At 39.7% G+C, this 24707-nt stretch overlaps 2 protein-coding genes across 3 annotated transcripts in view; one reads left to right on the top strand and one right to left on the bottom strand.

The window, feature by feature from the left end:
• SLIRP (SRA stem-loop interacting RNA binding protein) lies at positions 1-7057 on the top strand. 2 transcript variants are annotated; one of them, XM_066272378.1, is made up of 4 exons: positions 1-119; positions 2653-2711; positions 6272-6379; positions 6946-7057. In XM_066272378.1, the coding sequence occupies exons 1-4, from the start codon at positions 83-85 to the stop codon at positions 7015-7017; spliced, it is 276 nt and encodes a 91-aa protein (XP_066128475.1). In that variant the 5' UTR covers positions 1-82; the 3' UTR covers positions 7018-7057. The 2 variants fall into 2 exon arrangements, with proteins under 2 accessions (XP_066128475.1, XP_066128474.1); XM_066272377.1 differs by having other exon boundaries at positions 50-201.
• Positions 7058-24707, bottom strand: part of SNW1 (SNW domain containing 1) — a 28682-nt gene continuing 11032 nt past the window's right edge. Inside the window, exons 4-14 of the mRNA XM_066272374.1 lie at positions 20264-20359; positions 19882-19988; positions 18248-18352; positions 17086-17155; positions 16337-16402; positions 14744-14860; positions 13691-13832; positions 11618-11714; positions 9463-9580; positions 7810-7973; positions 7058-7730 (exon numbers count right to left, since the gene is read on the bottom strand). Of these exons, the coding sequence (XP_066128471.1) occupies positions 7532-7730; positions 7810-7973; positions 9463-9580; positions 11618-11714; positions 13691-13832; positions 14744-14860; positions 16337-16402; positions 17086-17155; positions 18248-18352; positions 19882-19988; positions 20264-20359 (1281 nt within the window). The 3' untranslated portion in view covers positions 7058-7531. The remainder of the gene's footprint in view (positions 7731-7809; positions 7974-9462; positions 9581-11617; positions 11715-13690; positions 13833-14743; positions 14861-16336; positions 16403-17085; positions 17156-18247; positions 18353-19881; positions 19989-20263; positions 20360-24707) is intronic.

Genomic DNA, 24707 nt, shown 5'->3' with positions numbered 1-24707 from the left:
TCGCCGCCCGGCTCCCTGCGACCCGGAAGCAGATTCTGTGCTACGCGTCAGGCAGGTTTTTCCGGGGTCGTGACCACAGGTCATGGATGTCAATCATTCTAAAGATGGCGGCTTCTGCGGTAAGGGGCGCTATGGCACTGCGGACGGGTACGAGCCGACCCGTTGCTTTTGTCAGAAAAATTCCCTGGACCGCCGCCTCGAGTGAGTGATGGAGACGCAGCAGGGGCGGAATGTTCGGGTCCACGCGATCCTCGAGCTCTGCTCTCCGCGGAGCACTGAAGTCAGCGTGGTGGCTTGAGTAGGAGGCTGGCTTCGCTTCTGAGCTCACCGTGGAGCAGAAAGTAATTCTGTTTGCAATGAAGCTTGTAGGGCGTCCCTTGAGCTTTTGGGCACGTTTTCACGGTCTCCTGCCTTTCGGGGTGATTTGGTGGAATTGCTTATTACTCGAAAACCTTAAGATTTACTATTTAGAAGGGTTTATTGTAATTTGCAATATGCAGGAATGAATTCCAAGTGGCAAGATTAAAGGCGAGGAGACGAACTAAAAATGCCATTTCAGTAGTAATTTAGTGCAAAGGCGGGGGACCTGAACTAGGGTAGTGGTGGAAGGGAGGTTAAATCCATTTATGTTCACAACAAAATCGACAGCTGTTCGTGCTGCCTTGAAAGGGGGTAGAGCAGAGAGTGAGGGAAAGGGAGGCATGACTTCTAGGTTTTTAGTGTTGGTGAATTTCGTGGTGAGAATGTAGGAGAAGCAGGGCGAAAGGAGATGAGTAAAGTTTACGTCTTGAGTTGGAAAAACCTGTAAGGTCTCCCTTGGGCAGTTGGTCAGAGGACTAGTTGTGTGACCTGACTAATGAAGGTGACCTGGGGAAAGGGCTTGTCATTGTGCTTCAATTTCATCTATAAAATGGAGTCAGCGACCCTTTGAACACTCCAGCGACCTTGGGCTTCAAGCCAGTGATGATGGTCATGTCTATGAGCTCATGCACAAGCCAGTGACCCTGGGGTTTTGAACCTGGGTCCTCAGCATCCCATATTGACGCTGTATCTGCAGCGCCACCACTGGGTTAGGCACAATATACATTTTTACCATTCAAAATTTTACATTTGCTTATGGTCACTTGTGTAGATAATCCATGTATCACATCAGCTTCCTTAAATAATAGAACAGGACTTATGCTTCTCTCAGCTTTTGTGGCCCAGGTATGATAGCAGGATGGGAAGTACTGTAGATAAGCTTGTGTGTAGATAAGCTTCTTAGTATGTCACAGGTGAAGACCAAGCCCAGTAGAATGTCTGGCGTAGGCCCTGTGAAACTGGAAAGGCTCAGGGGTTTCTTCAGCATCTTGCAAGTGCAAGGTTTGGACTAATTTAAAACTCTACAAGAGTCTGTATAACATTCAACTTAGAAATAGTCTCAGTTCATTCATTCATTCAGCAAATATTTAAGGAGTATCTATTATGTGGTAGGCATTGTTCCTGGTGCTTGTAGGTAAAGGGCTACCTTCCAGAGCTAGTTGGTTTGGAAGTGAATGCTTTCTAAAACTTTATATCAGGTTTACTTTTATTTAATGTGTCTATTTAACACTATTTTGTTTAGCCTTTAGTAACATGCTCTGTGAGATTCTGATCTTGCCAGCTGGTTTGACTATTAGAGCTCTTCAAAAATTTAGTCCTGTGGGTTGTTGAGGGATTACTAGACATTTATTCATTTAGCAAATATTGCCTGACTGTGTATCAGTCACTGTGGACATGGTGGATTCAACACTCAGGGGTTTACACTAGTGGTAGAGGAGGGGAGACTTACAAAACACAAGTGTAGGCGGTTGTCGAACGTATGAGATTAAATGAACTAGGGGAAATAAGTAATGTGAATGCAAATCAGAAAGTACAAGCACTGTAGTTCAGAAGAGAAAGAGATCATGTCATTTTTTTTTGGTTTGAGCCCTCATAGGGCTAGTATGTTGTCTTGTATCACAGTAGAAGCTCAATAAAATAATAATCATTGGGTGTGTTTGGCCTGGGTCTTGAAGGATAGTTACCGTTTAGGCAGGAGGAGATAGGATTACTGATGTGTCAGGTGGAGAGAATGACATGCAAAGAAGGAAATCCACGTGATGCATACACAGAATTTCATTTTGCTGTATAGCAATGGGGAATAAGGTTGGAAGGGTAGGCAGGGTCAACTTGATTTAAGAAAACCAACTACTTAACCTAGTATAAACTTTAAATTATGAAAGACAAGTAAGTTGAGATTTTATCTGGCAATCTCTAATGGAGCTAGCAACACTGTATTTTAATTCGTGTCTTCTATGTAATCTTCTCATAGGGATTATAATCCACGCACTTAGTACAGTACCTGGTATGATGAAGATACTCGATATTTGCTGAGGATGAAGATTGCAGTCAACTCAGCTGTGTACCTGTCCATGTCCCCACCCGGTCACCTCCCCAAATCTGCTACATTAGAGCTTTATAGTCAATACCTTAGCTGCCTCCTAAATATTAAGAATGTTAAGGCTTTAGGAAATGCAGAGTAGCTCATGTTCACAAGAAGTTTGGAGGTCCTAGAACCCCTTTTGGTTCCTAGCTACAATCTAGGGTCGAGGATACCAAGTGCATTTACTTTTATTATGTTTTCCTCTACAGGAGAGCTGAGAGAACACTTTGCACAGTTTGGCCATATACGAAAGTGCACTGTACCTTTTGTGAGTATCTTTTTAAGTAATTAGTGTTATCCTTTAATTCCTCTTTTTTTTTTTTTGGTCAAAGCATATCTCTTGTCTGAATGTCTAATGGAATGAAGCTGTTCAGTCTTTATTGACAACATTATGGGTGATACTGAGCAAAAAGTAAAAACCAAAAAAGCTTGTCTTAGGCATTTGTACTAGTTTTTTATTGTTGCAGAACAAATTACAACAAACTTAGCGACTCAAACCAACATACATGTCCTAGCTCTGTTTCTGTAAGTGAGGAGTCTGGGTACCGCCTGGCTGGGTCTTCTGCGCGGTAGTGAACATAGAGGCAGTCCCTATGTCAGCCTGGGCTTCGGTCGCGGTGGGAGATTGCTTTCCAAGCACCTGCAAGGGGTTGCTGGCAGAATGGATCTTTCAGCTGTAGGACTGAGGTGTCTGCTTTCCTGCTTGCTTTCAGCTGGAGGCCGATCTCAGCTCCTAGGGACTGCCTGCAGTTTCTTGTTTCCTGGGTTCTATATAGGCTATTTCCCAGCATGGCAGCTTTCTCAAAGTCAGCAAGGGAGTTTGCTAAGACAGTCTCATAACATAGTCATGGGAGTGACACCCCATCACCATTGCCATATAACCAGATCAAGGGAGCAATGTCCCTTCGCTTTTGCTATATACTATTGGTTAGAAGAATGTCACTCCCCCCCCCCACACACACACACACTCACATTCAAGGGGAAGGGATTCTACAGGGGTAACATGGTGGGACACATGGAGATCATGGAGCCATCTTAGAATCTTGCCTACTACAGCATTATAATAGTGGCTGGAGAAAGTACAGGATACTTTATCACAAAACTAATCGGCAGAAAATATCTATTTTCACCTTTATCCTCATTAAGTTGGGTACTTTTTTTAAAAAAAAGTGTTTTCATATTTATTTTCTGTGCTTTCTCATGAAGGTTTAGACATCAACCTATAATTTGTTCTACTGTACCCTGGGCTATATTTTTTTTGTGGGCTTTCTAGCATTACTGTTTTTGGCAGGGTGTGATGTGAGTGTGCGTGTGCTTCACTAACACTACCCTTTTTGCACATGGCACTGAAAAAGGCTATGATAAAATACCAACCTAAATTACGTTCAGTACTTAACTCTTGGTTTAATGTTACTCGCATTCAGAAATCGAATGGATGATTCGTATCTAGTACTAGTGAGGGTGTAGGGCAGCTGGCACTCAGATTCAGTTTAACTGGTACCTTCGTTTTTGAAGGGTAGCAAAATCTATCAGAATTAAGAATTTGCATTTGTTTTGATTTGCCAGTTACACTTCTAGGAATATATATTCTACAAAAATGTGTGCTCAAAATGTTTAAAGCGGCTTTGTTTAATAGTATCATAACTGGAAAAAACATAAATTGTCCATTGGTGGGATTTTTATACTGTTGATTTAAAAGAATGAGGCATGTGTGTTGTGGACATGAAACTCTTTCTGTAAGTTTAAAAACTACAATTTTATGAAGAGTATGAAATTTTATTTCTTGCAAAGTTTATCCAAAAAAGTTACAGCTGTATCTTGGTTGCCATTTCCCTTTTAAAAAGCATAAACAAAGTAATTTAGGACTTGCAGTTACAGAGCTTAGATTTAAACAAAAACTTTATTTATTTATTTTTTTTGCATGCGCAAGAGAGGAGAGGCGGACAGACAGGAAAGGAGAGAGATGAGAAGCATCAACTCATAGTTGCGGCACCTTAGTTCATTAATTGCTTTCTCATAGGTTCCTTCACAGCGGGTGGTGGGGAGTACTTGTCCAAACCAAAAGGCTCTTCCTCAAACTGAACTGGTCCTTCTCGATCTCGTGGCCTATGGTCTGAACCAGAAAACTCCTTATTGGGAACAAATTTAGGGAAAAAAAGAAAGGACTATGAACTACTTTGTTTTCACTGGTGCAAACACCGAAACTGAGCAGTTTGCTTGGTACCTCTCTCTTCCTTCCCAAGAATTTGGAGGTTTTTTGGTGGGGAGGCAGGGTAAAATAAAACTTTCTAACAAGACTGATTATGTACGTTGAGTGAACAGATATCTTGGTCTCTGTCCTTTACATAGTAGGGCTGGTAGGGACTGTGAACGGGTATATCCAAGCATACTACAATCTCTTTTCTACATATGCTAATGTATAGGTTGAATAATAAGCATTATCTGCCTTTTACACAAAGGAAAGTAGGAAAGTTTTTTTTTCTTTAAAAATTTTTTTTGGGTGAAATTGCTTAATAAGAGCATATAGATTTCAAGTGTACATATCTGTGATACATAATCTGTATATTGCATTGTCTGCCCACCACCCAAAGTCAAATCACCTTCCATCACAATGTATTTAGCCCCCTTTACCCCTAACTACCTCCTCACCCCCCTTCCCTCTAGTAATGGTCATACTGTTGTCTTATTTAACCACAATTCTAGAACTAGTTAAATAAGGGTAGTATATATTTTTCTTTTTTTTTAGCAAGAGAGACTGAGACAGACAGGAAGGGAGAGAAGCATCAACTTGTAGTTGCATCACTTTAGTTCAGTGGTCCCCAACCTTTTTTGGGCCATGGACCTGTTTAATGTCAGAAAATATTTTCATGGACCAGCCTTTAGGATGGGACAGATAAATGTATCACGTGACCGAGACAAGCGTCAAGAGTGAGTCTTAGACGGTGTAACAGAGGGAATCTGGTCATTTTAAAAAAATAAAACATCGTTCAGACTTAAATATAAATAAAACGGAAATAATGTAAGTTATTTATTCTTTCTCTGCAGACCGGTACCTGGTCTGCCGCCTGGGGGTTGGGGACCACTGCTTTAGTTGTTCATTGATTGCTTATCATACATACATGCGGGGGGGGGGGGGGGGGGCTCCAGCCGAGCCAGTGACCCCTTGCTCGAGCCAGCGACCTTGGGCTCAAGCCAGCAATCTTTGGCTTTAAGACAGTGAACTTTAGGCTCAAGCCATCAACCATGGGATCCTGTTGATGATCCCATGCTGAAGCCAGTGAGCCTTTGCTCAAGCATGATGAGCCTGCACTCAAGCTGGCAACCATGGGGTTTGAAACCTGGGACTTCAGTGTCTAGGTCGACACTCTATCCATTGTGCCACCACTGGTCAGGCTTTTTTCATATTGTTAGGAGCAATGATAATGGTAGTGGTAGTGATAAGGATAATTGGTCTCAGAAATGACCAGAGATATAACAAGGTTCTGAAGCTTAAATTTCATTTCTAGAAGTGAGGAAGTTAGAAACAGGAAGAGTACTTCTTTATGTGATCAGAATTTCCCTTGACTGTTGCTTTTAGTGTGGTTTGTATTAAGAATGGCACAGAAAGCTTTCTCATATTTTACTTTTTCTGATGGCAGCAGAAAAAGAGATTAACATAAGGATTAAGCTCTGGGTAACTAGGAGTGAATATGTATTAAAGCAAGGTTTTTGACATTCATTAAAATGTCTTATCCAGTTTTGGCAAAAGAAAAGTTGGTTAAGTTTCATTTGGAGCTCACGGAAACTTTCTAAAGTTCATGATTATTTTCCTAAATTTTGAATTTTTAGGACAAAGAAACTGGCTTTCACAAAGGTATGGGTTGGATTCAGTTTTCTTCAGAAGAAGAACTTCAGAATGTACTGCAACAGGACAATCATGTTATTGATGGAGTAAAGGTAAATATTTCTCTGTATCGCGTCATGAACTTTCTGTATCAGTTAAATAGGTCAGAAGCGTGGACTGGAAGGGATTTGGGGACATCTGTTAAGGGCTGTGGTGGTCAAGTGCCCAGGTCTAAAAGGCCTGGGAGGGAAGGAAAGCCCCGTAAAGGTTAGCGAGCATCCGTAACATCCAACGTTGGAAACAGTTACAAGTCCGGGGTTGAAATCCTGGCTTTTCCACTTACTCTGTGACCTGGGGTCAAACCAACATATGTGCAATTTTTTCTTTGTTAAAGATTTTCTTGTTTAGAGGGAGGAGAGAGAAGGGGGGAGCAGGAAGCATTAACCTGCAGTGTTGCTTCTCGCATGTGGCTAGACCAGGTAGATTTGGGGTTTCAAACTGGCAACCTCTGCATTCCAGGTCGACACTCCAACCACTGCACCACCACAGGTCAGGCCTGATTTACAAATCTTAATTGAAGGTCAGGGAGTCTTACAAAGAACATCCTCTTGACTGTATTCAGTTTTAATGTTTTTGCAAGCATTGCCTTTCTTACCGTGCTGATTTGATTTTTCTTTAGCTTCATGTTCAAGCTCGGAGACCCAAAGTTTTACAAGGGGATCAAACATCTGACGAAGAGAAAGATTTTTGAGACTTTTCCTGCCTAATAAATAAAGTCACAAAACTGAAAATTTTGTCTAAATGTTTTTATTTGAAACAAATAGGTGCACGAAGCAAGCGCTTATTTTCCCCTCCAAATGGAACCAGAGCACAACAGGGGCAAACATCATTTGGCCGGTCAGTTCCAATATGGGAGCATCCTGTACACACTGTGGGTGGGGCGGCTTTACTCAGAAGCAGTCATTCTCACATAAAATATTAACCCCAGAGTACTAACGTCAAACAAAAGGAAGTGGCCATAACTTCGTGTGTGGGGCAGTATGGTCTACAAATGCCAAAGGTGGGAGAAGGATATACACAACCCCTCTTTAAAAAAACTAGTTCAAAGCAGAAGTTTCCATCCCCCTTTCTCCTGTAATAAAAAGTAGTGCTGGGGTCTGATGCCCAGATTTGGTTTTCACCTGGCCCATTTACAAAGTGTTCCCCATATGACTTGCGTCATTAGGGTTATGGAAGAGCGTCCATTCACTGAAGAGGGGTGTGGTCTACTCCTTCCTCCTCTTCTTGCCTTCATGCTCATGCTCCTTGGGGCGGCTGCTGTCTGAGGGTCTTTTAGAGCCACCGTGCTGCTTGGCTTCTTCCAAAAACTTGTCCAAACCAAAAGGATCTTCCTCAAACTGAACTGGTCCTTCTCGACCTCTTGGCCTACGGTCTGAACCAGAAAACTCCTTATCGGGAACAAATCTAGGGAAAAAAAGAAAGGACTATGAACTACTTGGTTTTCACTGGTGCAAACACCGAAACTGAGCAGTTTGCTTGGTACCTGTTGGTCTTTATTCTGGCTTCAAGGTCATCACCATACATGTCCTTGTCCAAATTTTTACTGGGCCTGTAAATATTCTGGGCCATATCTTTACCACCTCTCCAGGCTTGATCATAAACATTGTAAATTTCGTCTTCTCCACCTGCAAAACCACTGTCCATACCCTGTGGAAAAATAGAAGACAGTAGGTGCTCATTAACAAGTTTGACTACTTTAGCAAAGTAGTCCTTAAAACTGGGGATACTGGTATAAGCAGGTACTTGACGATTTCAATTTGTAGAGACATAGTAGCAAGAAGAACTAAAACACCAGATGCCATTTAGAATAGTAATATACCTCTCAATTGCTTGAGAACATCACTTATAGTTTGAGATAACAGGGCTCTCAATGAAAATCTTAAGTTAACCATAAACTAACTTTTTAATATATTTAGGAAAATTTTCATCACAACATTCAAGTAGTTTCAGCCTAAACCTGTAAGAGGTTTTGTCAAATATTTGCTTATATGGAATTTACATACCTAACACCATTTGCTCAGAGTGGTAAGATGCCATTGCATAATGTTAAGAACACAAGCTTTGGAAATTAAGATGGCCTACGTTTGAAATTTGAATTCCATCAGTTACTAGCTAAACCTCTACATCACAATTTTCACATCTTTAGAGGTAATAATAGTGTGACTTCATGGGTTTTTGTAAGGATTAAGTAAGACCATACAGTGAACAATGCTGGGAATATAAAACATACCCTGTCACTTATTAACTAGAAGAGCTTACTCAAATGCTACCTTCAGATCTTAAAACCTGCATGTCAAAATTTTCTCCTCTGTATGCCAGTAGAACTTAATACTTCTATATTCTTACCACAGTCTGCCTTGTCTTCATTTATATTTATATATGTGTCTTTTCCATTTGACTTGAGGGTTCTTTGAGGGCAAAGGCACATCTATGATGTCACTCACTTATGCAGAGTAAATAATCAATGTTAAGTGAATTAAAACACAAAGGTACTTCTTCAGGCTTAATGTGTCCTAGCTAGTTAGTGAAAACTGGCAATAGAAATTAGATTTCTGACTAGTTTTACAGTTTCATTTTTTAAAGATCCCAAGTTTATGTGTTTCAATAGCATTAAAAATTTTTTTTTTCAAAGATCAACAATAAAACCCAAGAGATACTTTAGTAGGTCACTGGCTGTTTTGGAAATAAAAGAATACTATACCAGAATGAAGTTTTATAACCTAGTATCTTCCATTTTCTACTACTGTCTCAAATTTTAGCCAACAGTAAGAGGTCAAAATCAGGGCAGTTCTATCTTACTGGTCTCTTACGTCACAACATAAGACTTCTGATTTTTTTTGTCTCCATGCCAGCATACCTTAGGTTGATACACATCTATGAAATGTTCATTTGCTTTTCCCTGAGGATTGGTACTTTTTTTTAAAAAATATTTTATTTATTAATTTTTAGAGAGGAGGGAGAGAAAGATAAGGGGGGAGGAGCAGGAAGCATCAACTCCCATATGTGCCTTGACCAGGCAAGCCTGGGGTTTTGAACCGGCTACCTCAGCATTCCAGGTGGACGCTTTACCCACTGCACCACCACAGGTCAGGCAGGATTGGTATTCATATCAACACTGAAGCTATTTCTCTTGTACCTTGGATTGGTTGAACAGTCTCTGGTCATACTGAACTTCATTGGAAGTCCGAGGATTGGGCACACCAAGAGCAATGACCTCACTGATATCTCGATTTTCATTTCTCTGCAGTTTCGACCTGTTTTGAAATACAATGTCACTGACTGAAAACTCTTCACAGACAAGCTGAATTTCAATTTAAAAATACTACTAATCTCAGAAACAAAGGAAATAAACACGTCCTGTTAACATTTTGTGAACATACATTCCCCTGATAATGCAGCCCTTATAGCATTTCCGATAGATGATTAGAAGAGATAGGGTTTTATAATTAGGCCCTCCTGTTGTCTGAAAAGAATTAAGAGACTCACTCTTGACACAGAAGTCTTTAATACGAGCAATCACCTTATAACCAGGGGTCCCCAAACTACAGCCGGCCGGCGGGCCGCATGCGGCCCCTGAGGCCATTTATCCGGCCCCACTGCACTTCCGGGAGGGGCACCTCTTTCATTGGTGGTCAGTGAGAGCAGCATAGTTCTCATTGAAATACTGGTCAGTTTGTTAATTTAAATTTACTTGTTCTTTATTTTAAATATTGTATTTGTTCCCGTTTTGTTTTTTTAATTTAAAATAAGATATGTGCAGTGTGCATAGGGATTTGTTCATAGTTTTTTTTTATAGTCCGGCCCTCCAACGGTCTGAGGAACAGTGAACTGGCTGGCCCCCTGTGTAAAAAGTTTGGAGACACCTGTTATAACACATGCTAAGATATGAAGTTGCAATGTTCTCTATTTTCTGTTATATGAGGATGGGGAGGAACTAGATATAAATTAGATGTATCATATAAATCACTTTCAATAAGCTAGAATCAGGTTTTTTTACCTAACCACATTTAGTAAGTTTATCCTATTAGAATGGTGAGGAAAACATGTCAATGACAGGATTACTCAGTACGATTTCGACATTCAGATTAATTCCCTGGCTGTTTCAGTATGTAATGCAATCTACATCACAATGAAACCATGGTAACTGTCCTCATTTATTTTAATAGAAAGTCAGATCTTAAAATGATTTCTATAGACAATCTGATTTTCATCCAATCACGGGTTTACAGCTTCTACATTATCAATTCTCATAGCTACTTTACTAGTTTTAAGGGCCCAATTTATGTAAGGAGCCATTTTGATTTTTATAGCTTAGGAATCAGACCAAAAGTTAACTGCACACTTTCACATTCCATTCTTCTTCCTTCCACACTGTACATTTACCCACAACTCTAAATTCAGATTTTCGCTATTCCATGCCTTCACTTATCCAGGAGATGAAATATGCCATTGAACAACAAAGAGCCCCACCAGCAGGAATCTTCTATTTCATGTTTAAGATTTGAATTAAAAAAAAAAAAAAAGATGGTATCAGCTACTGCTCATCTGGAAAGATGGTTTCACATTTGCATTTAATCTGCAGCCAGAATTTCACCTGCACTTCTCAGCTATGTCAGTCATCAGCCTTTGGTGAACCACAAACTTCACCAATCCCTACTTTATTCCAAGTCCTCATATGTGGATTTAGTTTGTTCTATACAAGTCTGTATTTACTAAGAGTGCTTTTGTCTGTATGCCAACTATTTAATTTTAAACAAAGTGTTCTGTTGATTTTCCCAAGTCATTTTATATAACAGCTCTGCCTTTCTAAATTTTAAGTGAAACTGCTCATGAGAAGAGGCCGATTTTCACTTCATACAAAACGCACTTTCTCCCCCGTTGTACTCTAGAGTCCTCTGCAGGTAAAAGGATCTCAATAAAGGCATCGCAGCCTATGTCCGGGCTAGAGGAACAGGCACATAATTTGTCTCTCCATCTGAAATTGAGCAAGAACAGACCAGAACAGTCCTATCCATTACCTTCTTTTCACAAACATGATCTGAATTTTCTTTTCTATATCCCCATTATTCTCAATTCTAGCTGATGCTACAGGGTGAGGGAAGAAAAGATTACTTCCACGGACAGCCAATTCTGCTAAGACAAGGTAAGTGGTTAAGTGCAAGAAAATAAGTGCTGATTTAAATTATCAAACTAAAGAGAAGCAAAACTGGGATTAGTGGACTAAACCTCCTCTCTAAAAGGGTCACAAAGGCCAGTGTCCATAATTTGTATTTATGTCAGACAGCACCTACCTCTTATCAGGAGCTGCCCTGGAAAGGTTCCGGTCATGCTGTCTCTCTTTCCGCCTGTCATGCCGGATTTCATCCCTCTCACGCGCCTCTCCATCCTCTGTGTGGACAGAGTTGAAAATTACTCCATCACTATACTACTCACTTATATTCTGAACAAGAGAATATAATCTTTAACCTTACACAAAAAAATTTCCTGATTTTCCATGAAAAATACAATTTTTGTTATAGTCATAGTCAGTCTTTTTAACTTTATATGCAATTAATTTTTTTGAGAGAAGGGGAGGAAAAGAGAGAGAGAGAGAGAAAGAGAGAGGAAGGGAGGGACAGGGAGAGAGATGAGAAGCATCAACTCATAGTTGCGGTACCTTAGTTGTTTATTGATTGCTTTCTCAAATGTACCTTGACCAGGGGGCTCCAGCCGAGTCAGTGACCCAGTACTTAAACTGGTGAGACCATGTTCAAGCCAGATGAAACCACACTCAAGCTGCCGACCTTGGGGTTTCCAACCTGGGTCCTCAGCATCCCAGGCTGATGCTGTATCCACTATACCACCGCCGGTCAGGTTCCACAACCTTCTAATATGTGTCAGATCATGTCATGCTGCTCAAAACCCTTCAATTGCTTCCTTCTTACTTGAAGTAAAAGCCATGTTGTTAAAGTGGCTAAAATAATCTGGACAGTACTTTTCGTATCGAACCTAATTACTGTGACACCTTATCTCCTACTATTCTCCTTTCTTATGTCCGTCCAACCCTACTGGCTTCCTTGTTTTTCCTTGAACACACCAGGCATATTCCCAACTCAGGGCCTTTGCACGTGCTGCTGCTTTGATCTGGGATGCTATTCTCCCAGATACCCCCATGGCTCACTTGCTTGAAGTTTTTGTGATAATGCTACCATCTCCTAAGTGAGTGCCTTTGGGTACTTTTATCCCTCTTTCCTGTTTTATTTTTTTCCATAGTGATTATTACCTTCTAATATACTACACAATTAACTTTTTGCTCTGTCCACATTCCCTAGAATGTTGTTCCCTGCTGTACCAACCCCTACCTAGCTAGCAGAAAACCTTTTGTCTAGAAAAGGATCTTGCACGTAGTAGGTGTTTGGTATGAACTGAATGAATGAGTAAAATAGTACTAGTCAGGATTTTTTTTTTTAATTTACTTAGTGGGAGGAGGAGAGGCAGACACAGACTCCCACATGCACCTTGACCGGCATCTACCCGGCAAGCCCACTAAGGGGAAAATGCTCTGACCATCTGGGGCCCTTGGTCTGTTGCAACAGGAGCCATGTTTTAGTGCCTGAGGCAGAGGCCACAGAGCCATCTTCAGCACCTGGGGCCAACTCACTCCAATTGAGCCATGACTGCAGGAGGGAGGAGAAAAGAGAGAAAGAGAGAGAAGAAAGAGGGGGAGGGGAAGAGAAGCAGATAGGTGCTTCTCCTCTGTGCCCTGATCTGGAATTGAACCTGGGACATCCATACACTGGGCCAATGCTCTACCACTGAGCCAACCAACCAGTGCCAGTATTAGACAAGGATTTATTAACAAAAACCACCCTTACAATTTTCTTGAATTAAAATTACTCTCCTCAGCTAAATGAATTAACAGCATAGACCAGTAAACAAGGCAAGAGAAAAGTATGGACAGATTTAATGATTAGAGATATATTAGCCTACAAGATAGAAAAATTCTGGGTTATTTTACCATGTGGGGTAGCTAAATTATTCACTTGGAGACTTCATTTCACTTTCTCAGCTTCATGAAAAATTCAGTAAGAAAAAAATCAAGCCTATTATTTGACTAGTATATAGTTTTTAAAAGCATATGGCTCAGAACTTTAAAAATTTCCAGCATAGTCCCATACTGAAAGTCTACATTTAAACATATACTTTATTTTTTGCTGCTTCAGCTTAATTAAGGGAGAAGTTACTTTTTCATTTTTATACATTTTCTGAAATAGCTACATTTTCTTTATATGTACAGGCTAATTTATATGCAGTGAAAAATCAACTGAGATTTTCTAAAGTGAGATACATATTGTAAATTCAATTCAGTAAGGAGAATGTTATACCTTTCTCCACGTGGGTTTTGATCCCAGCTCTCCTTTCCCTGGCTTTCTGGGCCATTTCTCTAAGTTTTTCTTCATGTTTCTCCTTTTCTTTTTGAGCCATCTTTCTCTCTACTTGAGCACGCATTTCCACAGCTTCACGAGCCTGTTAGTGAAGTCAGATGTTAAATAACACACTATCAGGGGATAAATTACAGCTATCATCCAAGCCCCTAACAACTGACTTGAGAAAGCAGTTATATAGAATTCAAATTTGTTACTGTTGATTAAAACAAAGACTCATGTCCACTGAATGACAGCCTGACTGGAGGGCACTGCACACTCGGATTTTTCGCTCTGGGAAATGTCTTAGTAGAGGAAACTATAGACTCCCTCAAATCTTGAACGTCAGTGGTTCTCCAATGCTTTCTTAGAAACAATCTAAAAAAATAAAAGATTCCAGTAAAGTAATTCTTAGTATCAATAACATAACTGGAACTGCTTATGTTTTAAAATCAGTCAAGTCACCTCAAGATAAATTTATTAGAGATAATTTTATAAGAATGTTCACTGCAATACAAAAGATACACTTTTCTATGTCCTAAACATATGCCATGATGTATGTGAATTTCAAAGTCACATATTAACACCATAATATTAACAGACAGCCAATACTATGAATGCCATTTTCTGTACCATTCAACTTGTCAAAATGTTTGCTTGCCCTTCCCTGCTACTGACCTCTGGGAGGACATCTATATCTAAAATAGAGGAAAATTACAAAACCTCGCAACAGCAGCTGGCAATCTTCACAAAATGAGATCAGCACAGTAAACTATGATTCTGAAGTGTGAGGAAACTGGACCGCGGTACTGAGGTGAGTATAAGGGTCTACAACGGCTGGGACCACGTACAAAGCTGCAACTCGCACCTGCCATCTCAGACACTCATACCACAGGTGAGAGTCTCTCTGGGTATTCAGGACTGTAACTAAAATAACAGTATCTTAGGTAACTAAGAATGTATTATATTTACAAATTATCAACAGCATTAAACAATTAATTGTAACAGACCAACCTTCCGATCAGCAATGTAGAGGGCTTCCGCCAGTTTGGCAAAGTTCTCATTGATGTGAACTGTCTGCAGTCCTCTTCCATCGGCAGCCAGACGTTTGTCTAGTGGAATTGTATAACCCTAGTGGGAAAGCAGACAGAGAAACCAAAGAAGTGACAGCAGATTCTTTCAAATTAGATTTAAATATGTCCATTCTGACAACGTTTAGTTGAATTCTTTTCCTTACATCTTTCTTCACAATTATGCAACAGCAGCAGCTAACACTGAGTGCTTTGTGTGGAGGATTGTTTAAGAGCTTCACATGTTATGGTCTAATTTAACCTTCCCAGAAACTCTAAAAGGCTGGTAACATTACTGTTTCCATTTCAGAGATAAAGATGCTAAAATAGAGGTTAGGTTATATCCCTAAGGACACACGATTAACTAAGTGGATGAGCTAGAATTTATACTTAGTATGATTTCAGAACTCATGTTTTGGGAAAATAGATTCTCATGTAAATAACTGTGAATTATAATACAAGGAATCACTATCAAATAGCTCAATACTTGTTCCTCAAGTAAATATAAGAGTCACACAAAGGTGGAACAAATCACTAAAATAATAGTATCTTTGGGTAGTATAATCTGTTGCACTGTTTTAATACCTTGCCAGATTCTTGGAACCTTGTAAGTTTTAGTACACAGAGAAAAGATAAAGTTTAACAACTTAGATTTTGTGTTCTGAAATTTTGTATCTTATTTCATTAAACAATTCAAGAAATATGCTTGAACATCCATGTAACTAACTTTCAGGCTTAGCTTTATTTTTCCAGATTTCTGACTAGACTCTCCAATGTTAACCTCTAGTCCATGGTGTTTATTCCCATACAAAGAAGTGTCACAAAATCAGCTCCAAATATCACATAGTTACATACATATTAATCACCCCAATTAAATCCCTAAGAATCTTTATTTTTTAAGGATGAATACATAATTTTCTTTAGAAAATAATTTATATATAATCTATGGGTTAAAGTGGCCTTCACCTATCCAAAACAGAATCATGAAATATGATTTGAGAGAAAAAAGGAATTAGTGATTAGAAAGTTTATTCCACATCATTTTAGTTTCTTCGTCACTTCTAGCAGCTTTGGCAGTTAGTAGATACACAGGATTTAAATAGCTTACACATGCAATGTTATAAACAGAAACAAGTAGTTTAAAAATTAAAGCTGAATATATCTATGCATCTACTGTGTTTTGTCATATAATCAATTAAATTGATTTTTCTTCAAAAATAATTTTAGATATAAATTTGAGTTTTCTAAAAAGTGCTACCTTTTCATTGATATGTTATTTATTCCTTCTCTATGTGCACCTGATAACTACAACTCTCTAATAGAATCTATGGTATTTATGTGCCTAGCACACTAACATTTCTATTATATTAAAAAAATAAATAAAAAGGAAGAAAAGTCATGTAAGTGGGGTGTTCCTTTTTGAAAACATTCGGCTGAGATCAATGAGGTTTCACCCAAAGTTTCACCCAAAGTTATCCTTCCTGAGTGTTTTCCAGTAGGTTCTAATTCTAAGAGACTGATTTTACAACTTCATTACCTTTGCATTTTTCCAGTTTGAAATACAAGGAGGAATCTTCCACTCCTGTTGTTCCTTCACAGTCATCTGAGTTGAAGAAAGAGCAGAAAAGACATTTTTAGATTTACAGTCTAGCTAAAACTCAGTGTATTCTTTTTCTTCGTAGGCAGATATTTGGATGAGTTTAGTCAAAGGCTAAAATTCCATTTGTTTGGTAGCACTATATCCTATGTTTCTCTAAATCACAGAGTCTAGTAATAATGGTAATATAAAAAAATGGAAAGAAATCTATAAATTATTCTTGACAGTTAAAAATGCTGGTTAGAAAAAAAAATGCTGGTTAGTATTTTCTATATTTAAATGATATGACTTCTTTCAGATGAATACTTGTTCTTTAATTGTGTAATAAAACATACCTAAAATAAGTCACTCAGATTATCAGAGAACTAATTATCCCAGGTTCTCACTTCCTATAAGTAGGATAACATTCTTTATGTCAAATAGTAGATCCTGTTCATTCCACTGAACAGAGGGTAGGTTAATCATAAAATAGCTAACATTTTACATGCATTTTCTTACACTGTGGACTACACATTATAGTCTTGAGTGGGTCCCTATTTTACCTTGAAAAACAATAAAAAAAAAACCCACAATGCATAAATGTGGTAAAATAGAATTATATAGGTATCTAAACTTTATTCTGTGGTAAGTTATTCATAAAATTAATAACCATGAGTACAAAATAAGATTTTACAAATAGCAAAGATTACCTTCCGGCTAGGAGAATGCATGACAGGTGCAGGAGGGGAGGGTGGTCCCCGGGGAATTTTCTTATTAATCCTGAAGTATAAATCAAAGCAGAGAAAGTGATATACTTTTCCTCTTTTGGTTAGTTAAGCATCACGTCACCCCTCCTCATTTTTTATTATGTAAAGCTTCAGAGAATCTATAATAAAGTCTATCTTAAAACATGGGCAACCTTGTCATCATCGCTACCCAACTCATTGCCACAATACCGTTATCATTTCAGAGAGTACGATACTATACTTTTTTCTTTTTTTGGAGGGTTTTTTTTATTTTTATTTTTTAATTTTTTTTTTTTACAGGGACAGAGAGAGAGAGTCAGAGAGAGGGATAGATAGGGACAGACAGACAGGAATGGAGAGAGATGAGAAGCATCAATCATCAGTTTTTTGTTGCGACACCTTAGTTGTTCATTGATTGCTTTCTCATATGTGCCATGACTGTGGGCCTTCTGCAGACCAAGTAACCCCTTGCTCGAGCCAGTGACCTTGGGTCCAAGCAGGTGAGCTTTTTGCTCAAGCCAGATGAGCCAGTGCTCAAGCTGGCAACCTCAGGGTCTCGAACCTGGGTCCTTTGCATCCCAGTCCTACGCTCTATCCACTGCACCACCGCCTGGTCAGGCACTATACTTTTTTTCCTATTTAAAAGCAGCTTTGTTGAAGTACAACTGTCATGCAACTAACTACTCATATTTAAAGTGTACAGTCTGATCAAGTTTTGACACAAGTATATACCTATGAAACCATCATCACACTCGAAAGAGTGAACATATCCATCACCTCCGAAAGTTTCTCTGTGCCCTCCAGTTCTCATCATCTCTCTATCCTCCACTCTTCCTCACAGGCAACCACTGATCTATTTCCTTTCATTGCAGATTTATAGAAAAGAAGCCATACAGTATAATTCATTTTATCTGGCTTCTTTCACTCAGCATAATTACATATTTTAAGATGCATCCATGTTATTGCATGTACTAAGGTTTTATTCCTTTTTATTGCTCAGTAGTATTCCATATCTAGAAGTCCTACAATTTGTTTATCCATTCACCTGTTAATGGACATTTGAGACATTTTTCTCCTTTGACATCCTTTTTAATAGTGGTTTGTTTTCACGAAGCCTCCTACTTACTTGAACCTCGGAGGCTCCATTGGATCTTTCTGCATTTCCACCATTCGAATAACCCTCTGTTTTGCTCCAGAGTTGAAAGCCACTCCTTGTTGAGATGGTGTGTATCTGAAGAGTACAGATGAAACTAAAGGTATAACTAGTTCAAGTTTTCAATAGGTAGTTTTCTTCTATTATAATGCTAAACTAGGCTGTATAGTCAATTCCTTTCACAAAGTATTAACAGGAAATTGCAAAATAGGCAGGGCAGAATGCAGTAGAGATAAGAAACTAACAGCAATTATAAGTACAATGTAAACTAAACTCATAATAGTAAGTAATCCACCTCTGCCTATTTTCTGCCATGGAAGGCAGAGTGTTCAATTTCACAGATAAGAGGTCTTTTAAGTCCGCATTTGAGAAAATAATGATCCATATTCTCAGCAGGCAACTTACAGTCAGGAGCTTCTGACTAATTATAGGTTGCAAAACAGAAAGAATAATGGTAGCAGGTCTACCAGCTCTTAATTTTCTCTTAACATCTATCTGTGAATCATTCCTCCACACAAGATTTAGTTCAGTGAAACCCTTCAAAATTTAAGAGTTTTATCAGGATACCTACTATAATATAAATGATATTAATAAATTATTAACCCTTTGAGTAGTACAAACGTTCACATACGTCCTTGTGCCTCCTGACATCCAGAGTATGGTCGCACAAAAATTTTAATTTTAAAAATGTATAAGGCAACATTTAAAAAAGGCAAATGTATGCTCTTCTTGTTTCCATAAATTGGTTATCAAACATGATTTTAAGTTAATAAAATTGTAACTGGTACTAATTTCATTTTTTGAAAAAAAAACTCACCCTGGCCTGTTGGCTCAGTGGTAGAGCATCGGCCTGGCGTGTGGAAGTCCTGGGTTCAATTCCCGGCCAGGGCACACAGGAGAAGCGCCCATCTGCTTCTCCACCCCTCTCCCTCCCCTTCCTCTCTGTCTCTCTCTTCCCCTCCCGCAGCCAAGACTCCACTGGAGCAAAAGATGGTCCGGGTGCTGGGGATGGCTCCATGGCCTCTGCCCCAGGCGCTAGAGTGGCTCTGGTCGCCACAGAGCGAAGCCCCGGATGGGCAGAGCATCACCCCCTGGTGGGCGTGCCGGGTGGATCCCGGTCGGGCGCATGCGGAAGTCTGTCTGACTGCCTCCCCGTTTCCAACTTCAGAAAAAAAACAACAACAAAAAAAACCCTCATTACTCAAAGGGTTAATTATCAACATTATATAACACATTATCATACTATTATGATATAATAGTATTACATTATATAACATTATCAACATAGTTATCTTTATACTATATAAATATACAAGTATATACTATCATATAAGTGAAAAACTACAAATAATAATTGTGATTTGGATCATATAATGTAAGTAATTGTAAATTTCTAAAAACAAAAATATTTTGAAAATAGAACATCTAATATCTTAAAAAGTGGTACCTTAAAATTTTTTTGCTTTCAATTGTCTTGCAGAGTCAATAGGCTTTGAGTCATTATTTAAAAATTGCACTTACAACTGTGACTAAGGACAGTGACAGAATAGCAGGCCCCAACCCAATCATGTCTGACACGGAACTAAGACTCCCAGGGGGACTCATACCGGATATACTGAGCAGGGGCCAGTTTATCAGCTGCTCGAACTGGCATGGCTGCAGCAACTTTCTGTGATACAGACTTTTCTAAGGCCACCCTTGTCTTTTCTGTTATCTGAAATACAAAACACCGCATTGAGTGGTTTGGAAGTTAATAAAGATGCAAAAAGTCATCTAAGATATTCTATAGTATGACGTGTTGGAGACGCAGTGGCTAAAAGTGTCAACCTGGAATGATGAAGTCACTGGGTTGAAATCCCAGACTTGCAATCAGTAGATGCTTCCCATTCCTCACTGTGCTATCCCCAACCCCCCTTCTCCTCTCTCTAAAATCAATAAATAAAATCACTAAAAAAAATAAAATAATTCTACATAGCAATTCCAAGTTACCTCTTTAATAGCTTCTTCATCAGGTCTCTGTAGGTCTGGGTCATCTGCATTCATGACTTCCTTGGGAACCAGGTCAGTGTACTTGCTGTAAATGACCTAAAATGTTCCAAGACAAGCAGACTTGAGAAGACAATGAAAAGAAGCAACCTCATTAAGTCATTTCAGAAGTCAGCATGTCCTCTCAGCAAACACACAAATTTAGGACAAAAGTTTTGTCTTCTAGATCTTAAAGCCAAAGAACCTTGAAATGTACAAATTGCTGCCCTGGCCATATAAGTTAATAATTTTCCTTTGACCTCATGCATTTAAATTATTTTAGATCTTCTAATCAAGTCAGTGTACAAATAAATTGTACCAACAAAATCTTATGCATCAGTGATCCTTATTTTTGAGGTTCACTAGAACTTGAAATTAATGATAATATAAATTGCTTTAGCACTATTATCTTGGATTACACGCTCATCAGAGTTTAAGTCAGGTTACCAAATAACTTACAAATTCACCCTACTTAGAATGTTTTTTTTTTTCTGGCATTAACATAGACTAAGAAAAGGAACATGGGCAGCCCTGGCCGGTTGGCTCAGCGGTAGAGCGTCGGCCTAGCGTGCGGAGGACCCGGGTTCGATTCCAGGCCAGGGCACACAGGAGAAGCGCCCATTTGCTTCTCCACCCCTCCGCCGCGCTTTCCTCTCTGTCTCTCTCTTCCCCTCCCGCAGCCAAGGCTCCATTGGAGCAGAGATGGCCCGGGCACTGGGGATGGCTCTGTGGCCTCTGCCTCAGGCGCTAGAGTGGCTCTGGTCGCAATATGGCGACGCCCAGGATGGGCAGAGCATCGCCCCCTGGTGGGCAGAGCGTCGCCCCTGGTGGGCGTGCCGGGTGGATCCCGGTCGGGCGCATGCGGGAGTCTGTCTGACTGTCTCTCCCCGTTTCCAGCTTCAGAAAAATGAAAAAATGAAAGAAAAAAAAAAAAAAAAAAAGAAAAGGAACATGGGTCATTTTAAAAAATCTCAGAACAGGCCCTGGCCGGTTGGCTCAGCGGTAGAGCGTCGGCCTGGCATGCGGGGGACCCAGGTTCGATTCCCGGCCAGGGCACATAGGAGAAGCGCCCATTTGCTTCTCCACCCCCCTCCTCCTTCCTCTCTGTCTCTCTCTTCCCCTCCCGCAGCCAAGGCTCCATTGGAGCAAAGATGGCCCGGGCGCTGGGGTTGGCTCCTTGGCCTCTGCCCCAGGCGCTAGAGTGGCTCTGGTCGCGGCAGAGTGACGCCCCGGAGGGGCAGAGCATCACCCCCTGGTGGGCAGAGCATTGCCCCTGGTGGGCCTGCGGGGTGGATCCCAGATGGGCGCATGCGGGAGTCTGTCTGACTGTCTCTCCCCGTTTCCAGCTTCAGAAAAATACAAACCCCCCCCCCAAAAAAAATCTCAGAACAGTTCTTCCATAAAACACCTCAAAATATATATAAAAAAACTTATTTCATACTCATTATTCAGATTTAGAATTGCTTTCTACTAGGTTCAACATGGTTTCTACCAGGCTGACATTGATGTGGTAGGCCCCAACAATAAACTGAATGTTACTGTCATGCCCATCTATACTTCTCAAATACTTTCATAAAAACTTACATGGCAGACTTTATAGAAAAAAAAAAAAAAGAGATACTGGAAATATAACAATCAGCCTTCTATATTTTGCTGCTTGAGTCAGGAATTCTGACACACATAGAAATGGCAGCTTATGAATATGAAAGGAAACCCAATTCCTATCTCCTGAAATCTAGCTTGTTTTTCTCAGGAGTTCGACAAGGGATCAGGTAAGCATGTAGCTGATTTACCATAAAACATGCACTAGTGTCACCACCCTCTCAGAGCGCTCATTCTCGGGAAAAGAGCGAGGCTCACTGCAGTGAGATCATGCAGCTAGTAACTGATCTTTCAAAAAGCTGATGTTTCTCAGGATGGAAAAAATCTCATGACAAGAATTTAAAATGATATAATAATTCTCAAGAAAATAATACCAAGACTATGAAGAGTAATCTTAATCACTTTTACACAGCAATCATTATAGAAAGGGATTCTAAGTAAATGGCTCCCTAGCAGTCATATATGCTCAACATAAAGTTTCAATACTAATTTAGCATACAAGAGCCATTTGCTTCTTATTTGGGTATTCCAAAGTTAATAACCCTTTAAATGAGCATCAGTAAGAGTCTAGCATCTCACAAAGCTAAGTGAAGGACATAGGAAGCGCAAGATTCCTCCATGGTAATTAACTCTAAAACTTCTTATTTTTATTGTCCAAGAACCAAGTCTGCCAGAGAAATCAGTATGTCCCAAGAGGCAAGGGGGCTGGAGAGGGTTATCTGAAAAATACAATATACTATCGAAGGCATCAAGAGTACAAATGAGCTTTGTGAAAAGATAAAGCAGTAACTTATCTGTGATACAGGATTTTTGTTTTTTTAAATTACTGAAAATGGGCAAAGAACTAGACTGACTAAGAGGACAAGCCTGCCAACATATTCACCACTTCAGAGGTAGAAAAAAACACTAGCTTTAAGCTTAGCTGCTTTGTGAAATCACATAAACAAGGTAATAAATAATAACATATAAAAGTATCTTGGGGTTAAAGATGATGAATTTGGGGAGGGGGCAGGAGAGGTTGAAGGCATTTTTTCGGGTAGTATCATGTAACATTTCCTATGGAACTATTTCAGGAGATAAAAATGTAAACAGCAAGGCTTTTTATTTCAAGACTCATCACTCAAGTCACAATTGAAAAAATCTTGGTAGTTTTACCAAGATTTATTTCAAGAAATTTTCTTTCCTTCTAATTTTATATTGCCAATAAGTCCTACACACAGTACTTACCTTACATGTAGAGCTCAATGGCCTCAGACTTATCCCAGTGTTATCCCTTACAATCCTGCCTTGTTCTTCATCTCTTCTACCCAGGGCTAGCTATTTTCCACTCTTGCTCTTTCACTATTAACATTTCAGTGAGAACTCCCTGGTTTCTGAAGAATGAGCCCTCTGATATAAATCAGAAATCTTTGTACTATACTATAAATACAATAAACAATTTTCATTCTATGTTAAGGACTCTGCATATCAGCCTCCTAATAACATTTTTAAAAACTCATTTTGCACATTTAGTAGCCAATTCCTTCTTCTAAAATAGGAAAACCAGTGGTTTTAAAACAGGGTGTGGCTGCCACCTCCAATTCCCCTCCTTGGGCCTTTGTAAATATTACAGGTATTTCTGGTTAAGTCAATGGGGGAGTCTATGGAAGTTATGGGTATTAAAATCTCATTCATGTAAAAAAACGGTATATATATTTGTGTTTATGTATGTAAAGTGGGAATACATATATATATATATATATATATATATACCTAAATCAACAACAAAGCTCGAGAAAGATATAGAGCATTGTAATAAGTGGTTACTTCTGGAAAGTAAAGTGGGAGAAGTAGGCAGGACTGTACATACTTAATGTAGTATTGGTATCTTTTACCATAAAAATACAGTATTAGTGTATTTTTAAATTAATAAAATAAGAAGAAAAAAGGATTCACAGGCTTTTAGCATAGTCAATTAGGAAGGTATCACTTCCAATCACTGAGTTAGAGAATAAGAGCAGTGGACTGCCTGATGGGTGGTGGCATGGCCCGCGGGCCACATGCAGCCCCCTGAGGCCATTTATCTGGCCCCCGCCGCCCTTCCAGAAGGGGCACCTCTTTCACTGGTGGTCAGTGAGAGGAGCACTGAATGTGGCAGCCCTCCAACGGTCTGAGGGACAGTGAACTGGCCCCCTGTGTAAAAAGTTTGGGGACCCCTGGGATAGAGCATCGACCTGGGATGCTGAAGTCTCAAGTTTGAAACCCTGATGTTGCCAGCTTGAGTGCGGGGTGGCTGGTTTGAATGTGGATCACAGACATGACTGCACGATCGCTGGCCTGAGCCCAAAGGTTGCTGGCTTGAGCAAGGGGTCTCTGGCTTGGCTGGAGCCCTTTCGTCAAGGCACATATGAGAAATATGAGAAGCAATCGATGAACAACTGAAGTGCTGCAACTACGAGTTGATGCTTTCATCTCTTTCCTTTCCTGCCTCTCTCTCTCTCTCTCTCTTGCTTAAAAAAAAAAAGCAAAAAGGTAGAGTAAATGAAATATTATGGCTTTAGTTTTGGATTTGATTGAGCAGCACTTGTAGATATTGAGATACGTCTGCTCTTCCAAGGAGAGAAAGTGGGCTGGAGACATAGTCTTTTTTTTTTTTTTTTTTTTACAGAGACAGAGAGAGAGTCAGAGAGAGGGATAGACAGGGACAGACAGACAGGAACGGAGAGATGAGAAGCATCAATCATTAGTTTTTCATTGTGCATTGCAACACCTTAATTGTTCATTGATTGCCTTCTCATACATGTCTTGACCGCGGGCCTTCAGCAGA

Source organism: Saccopteryx bilineata, chromosome 4, assembly GCF_036850765.1.
Source record: "Saccopteryx bilineata isolate mSacBil1 chromosome 4, mSacBil1_pri_phased_curated, whole genome shotgun sequence".
Lineage (NCBI taxonomy): Eukaryota > Metazoa > Chordata > Mammalia > Chiroptera > Emballonuridae > Saccopteryx > Saccopteryx bilineata.
This window is presented reverse-complemented; position numbering and strand designations above follow the sequence as displayed.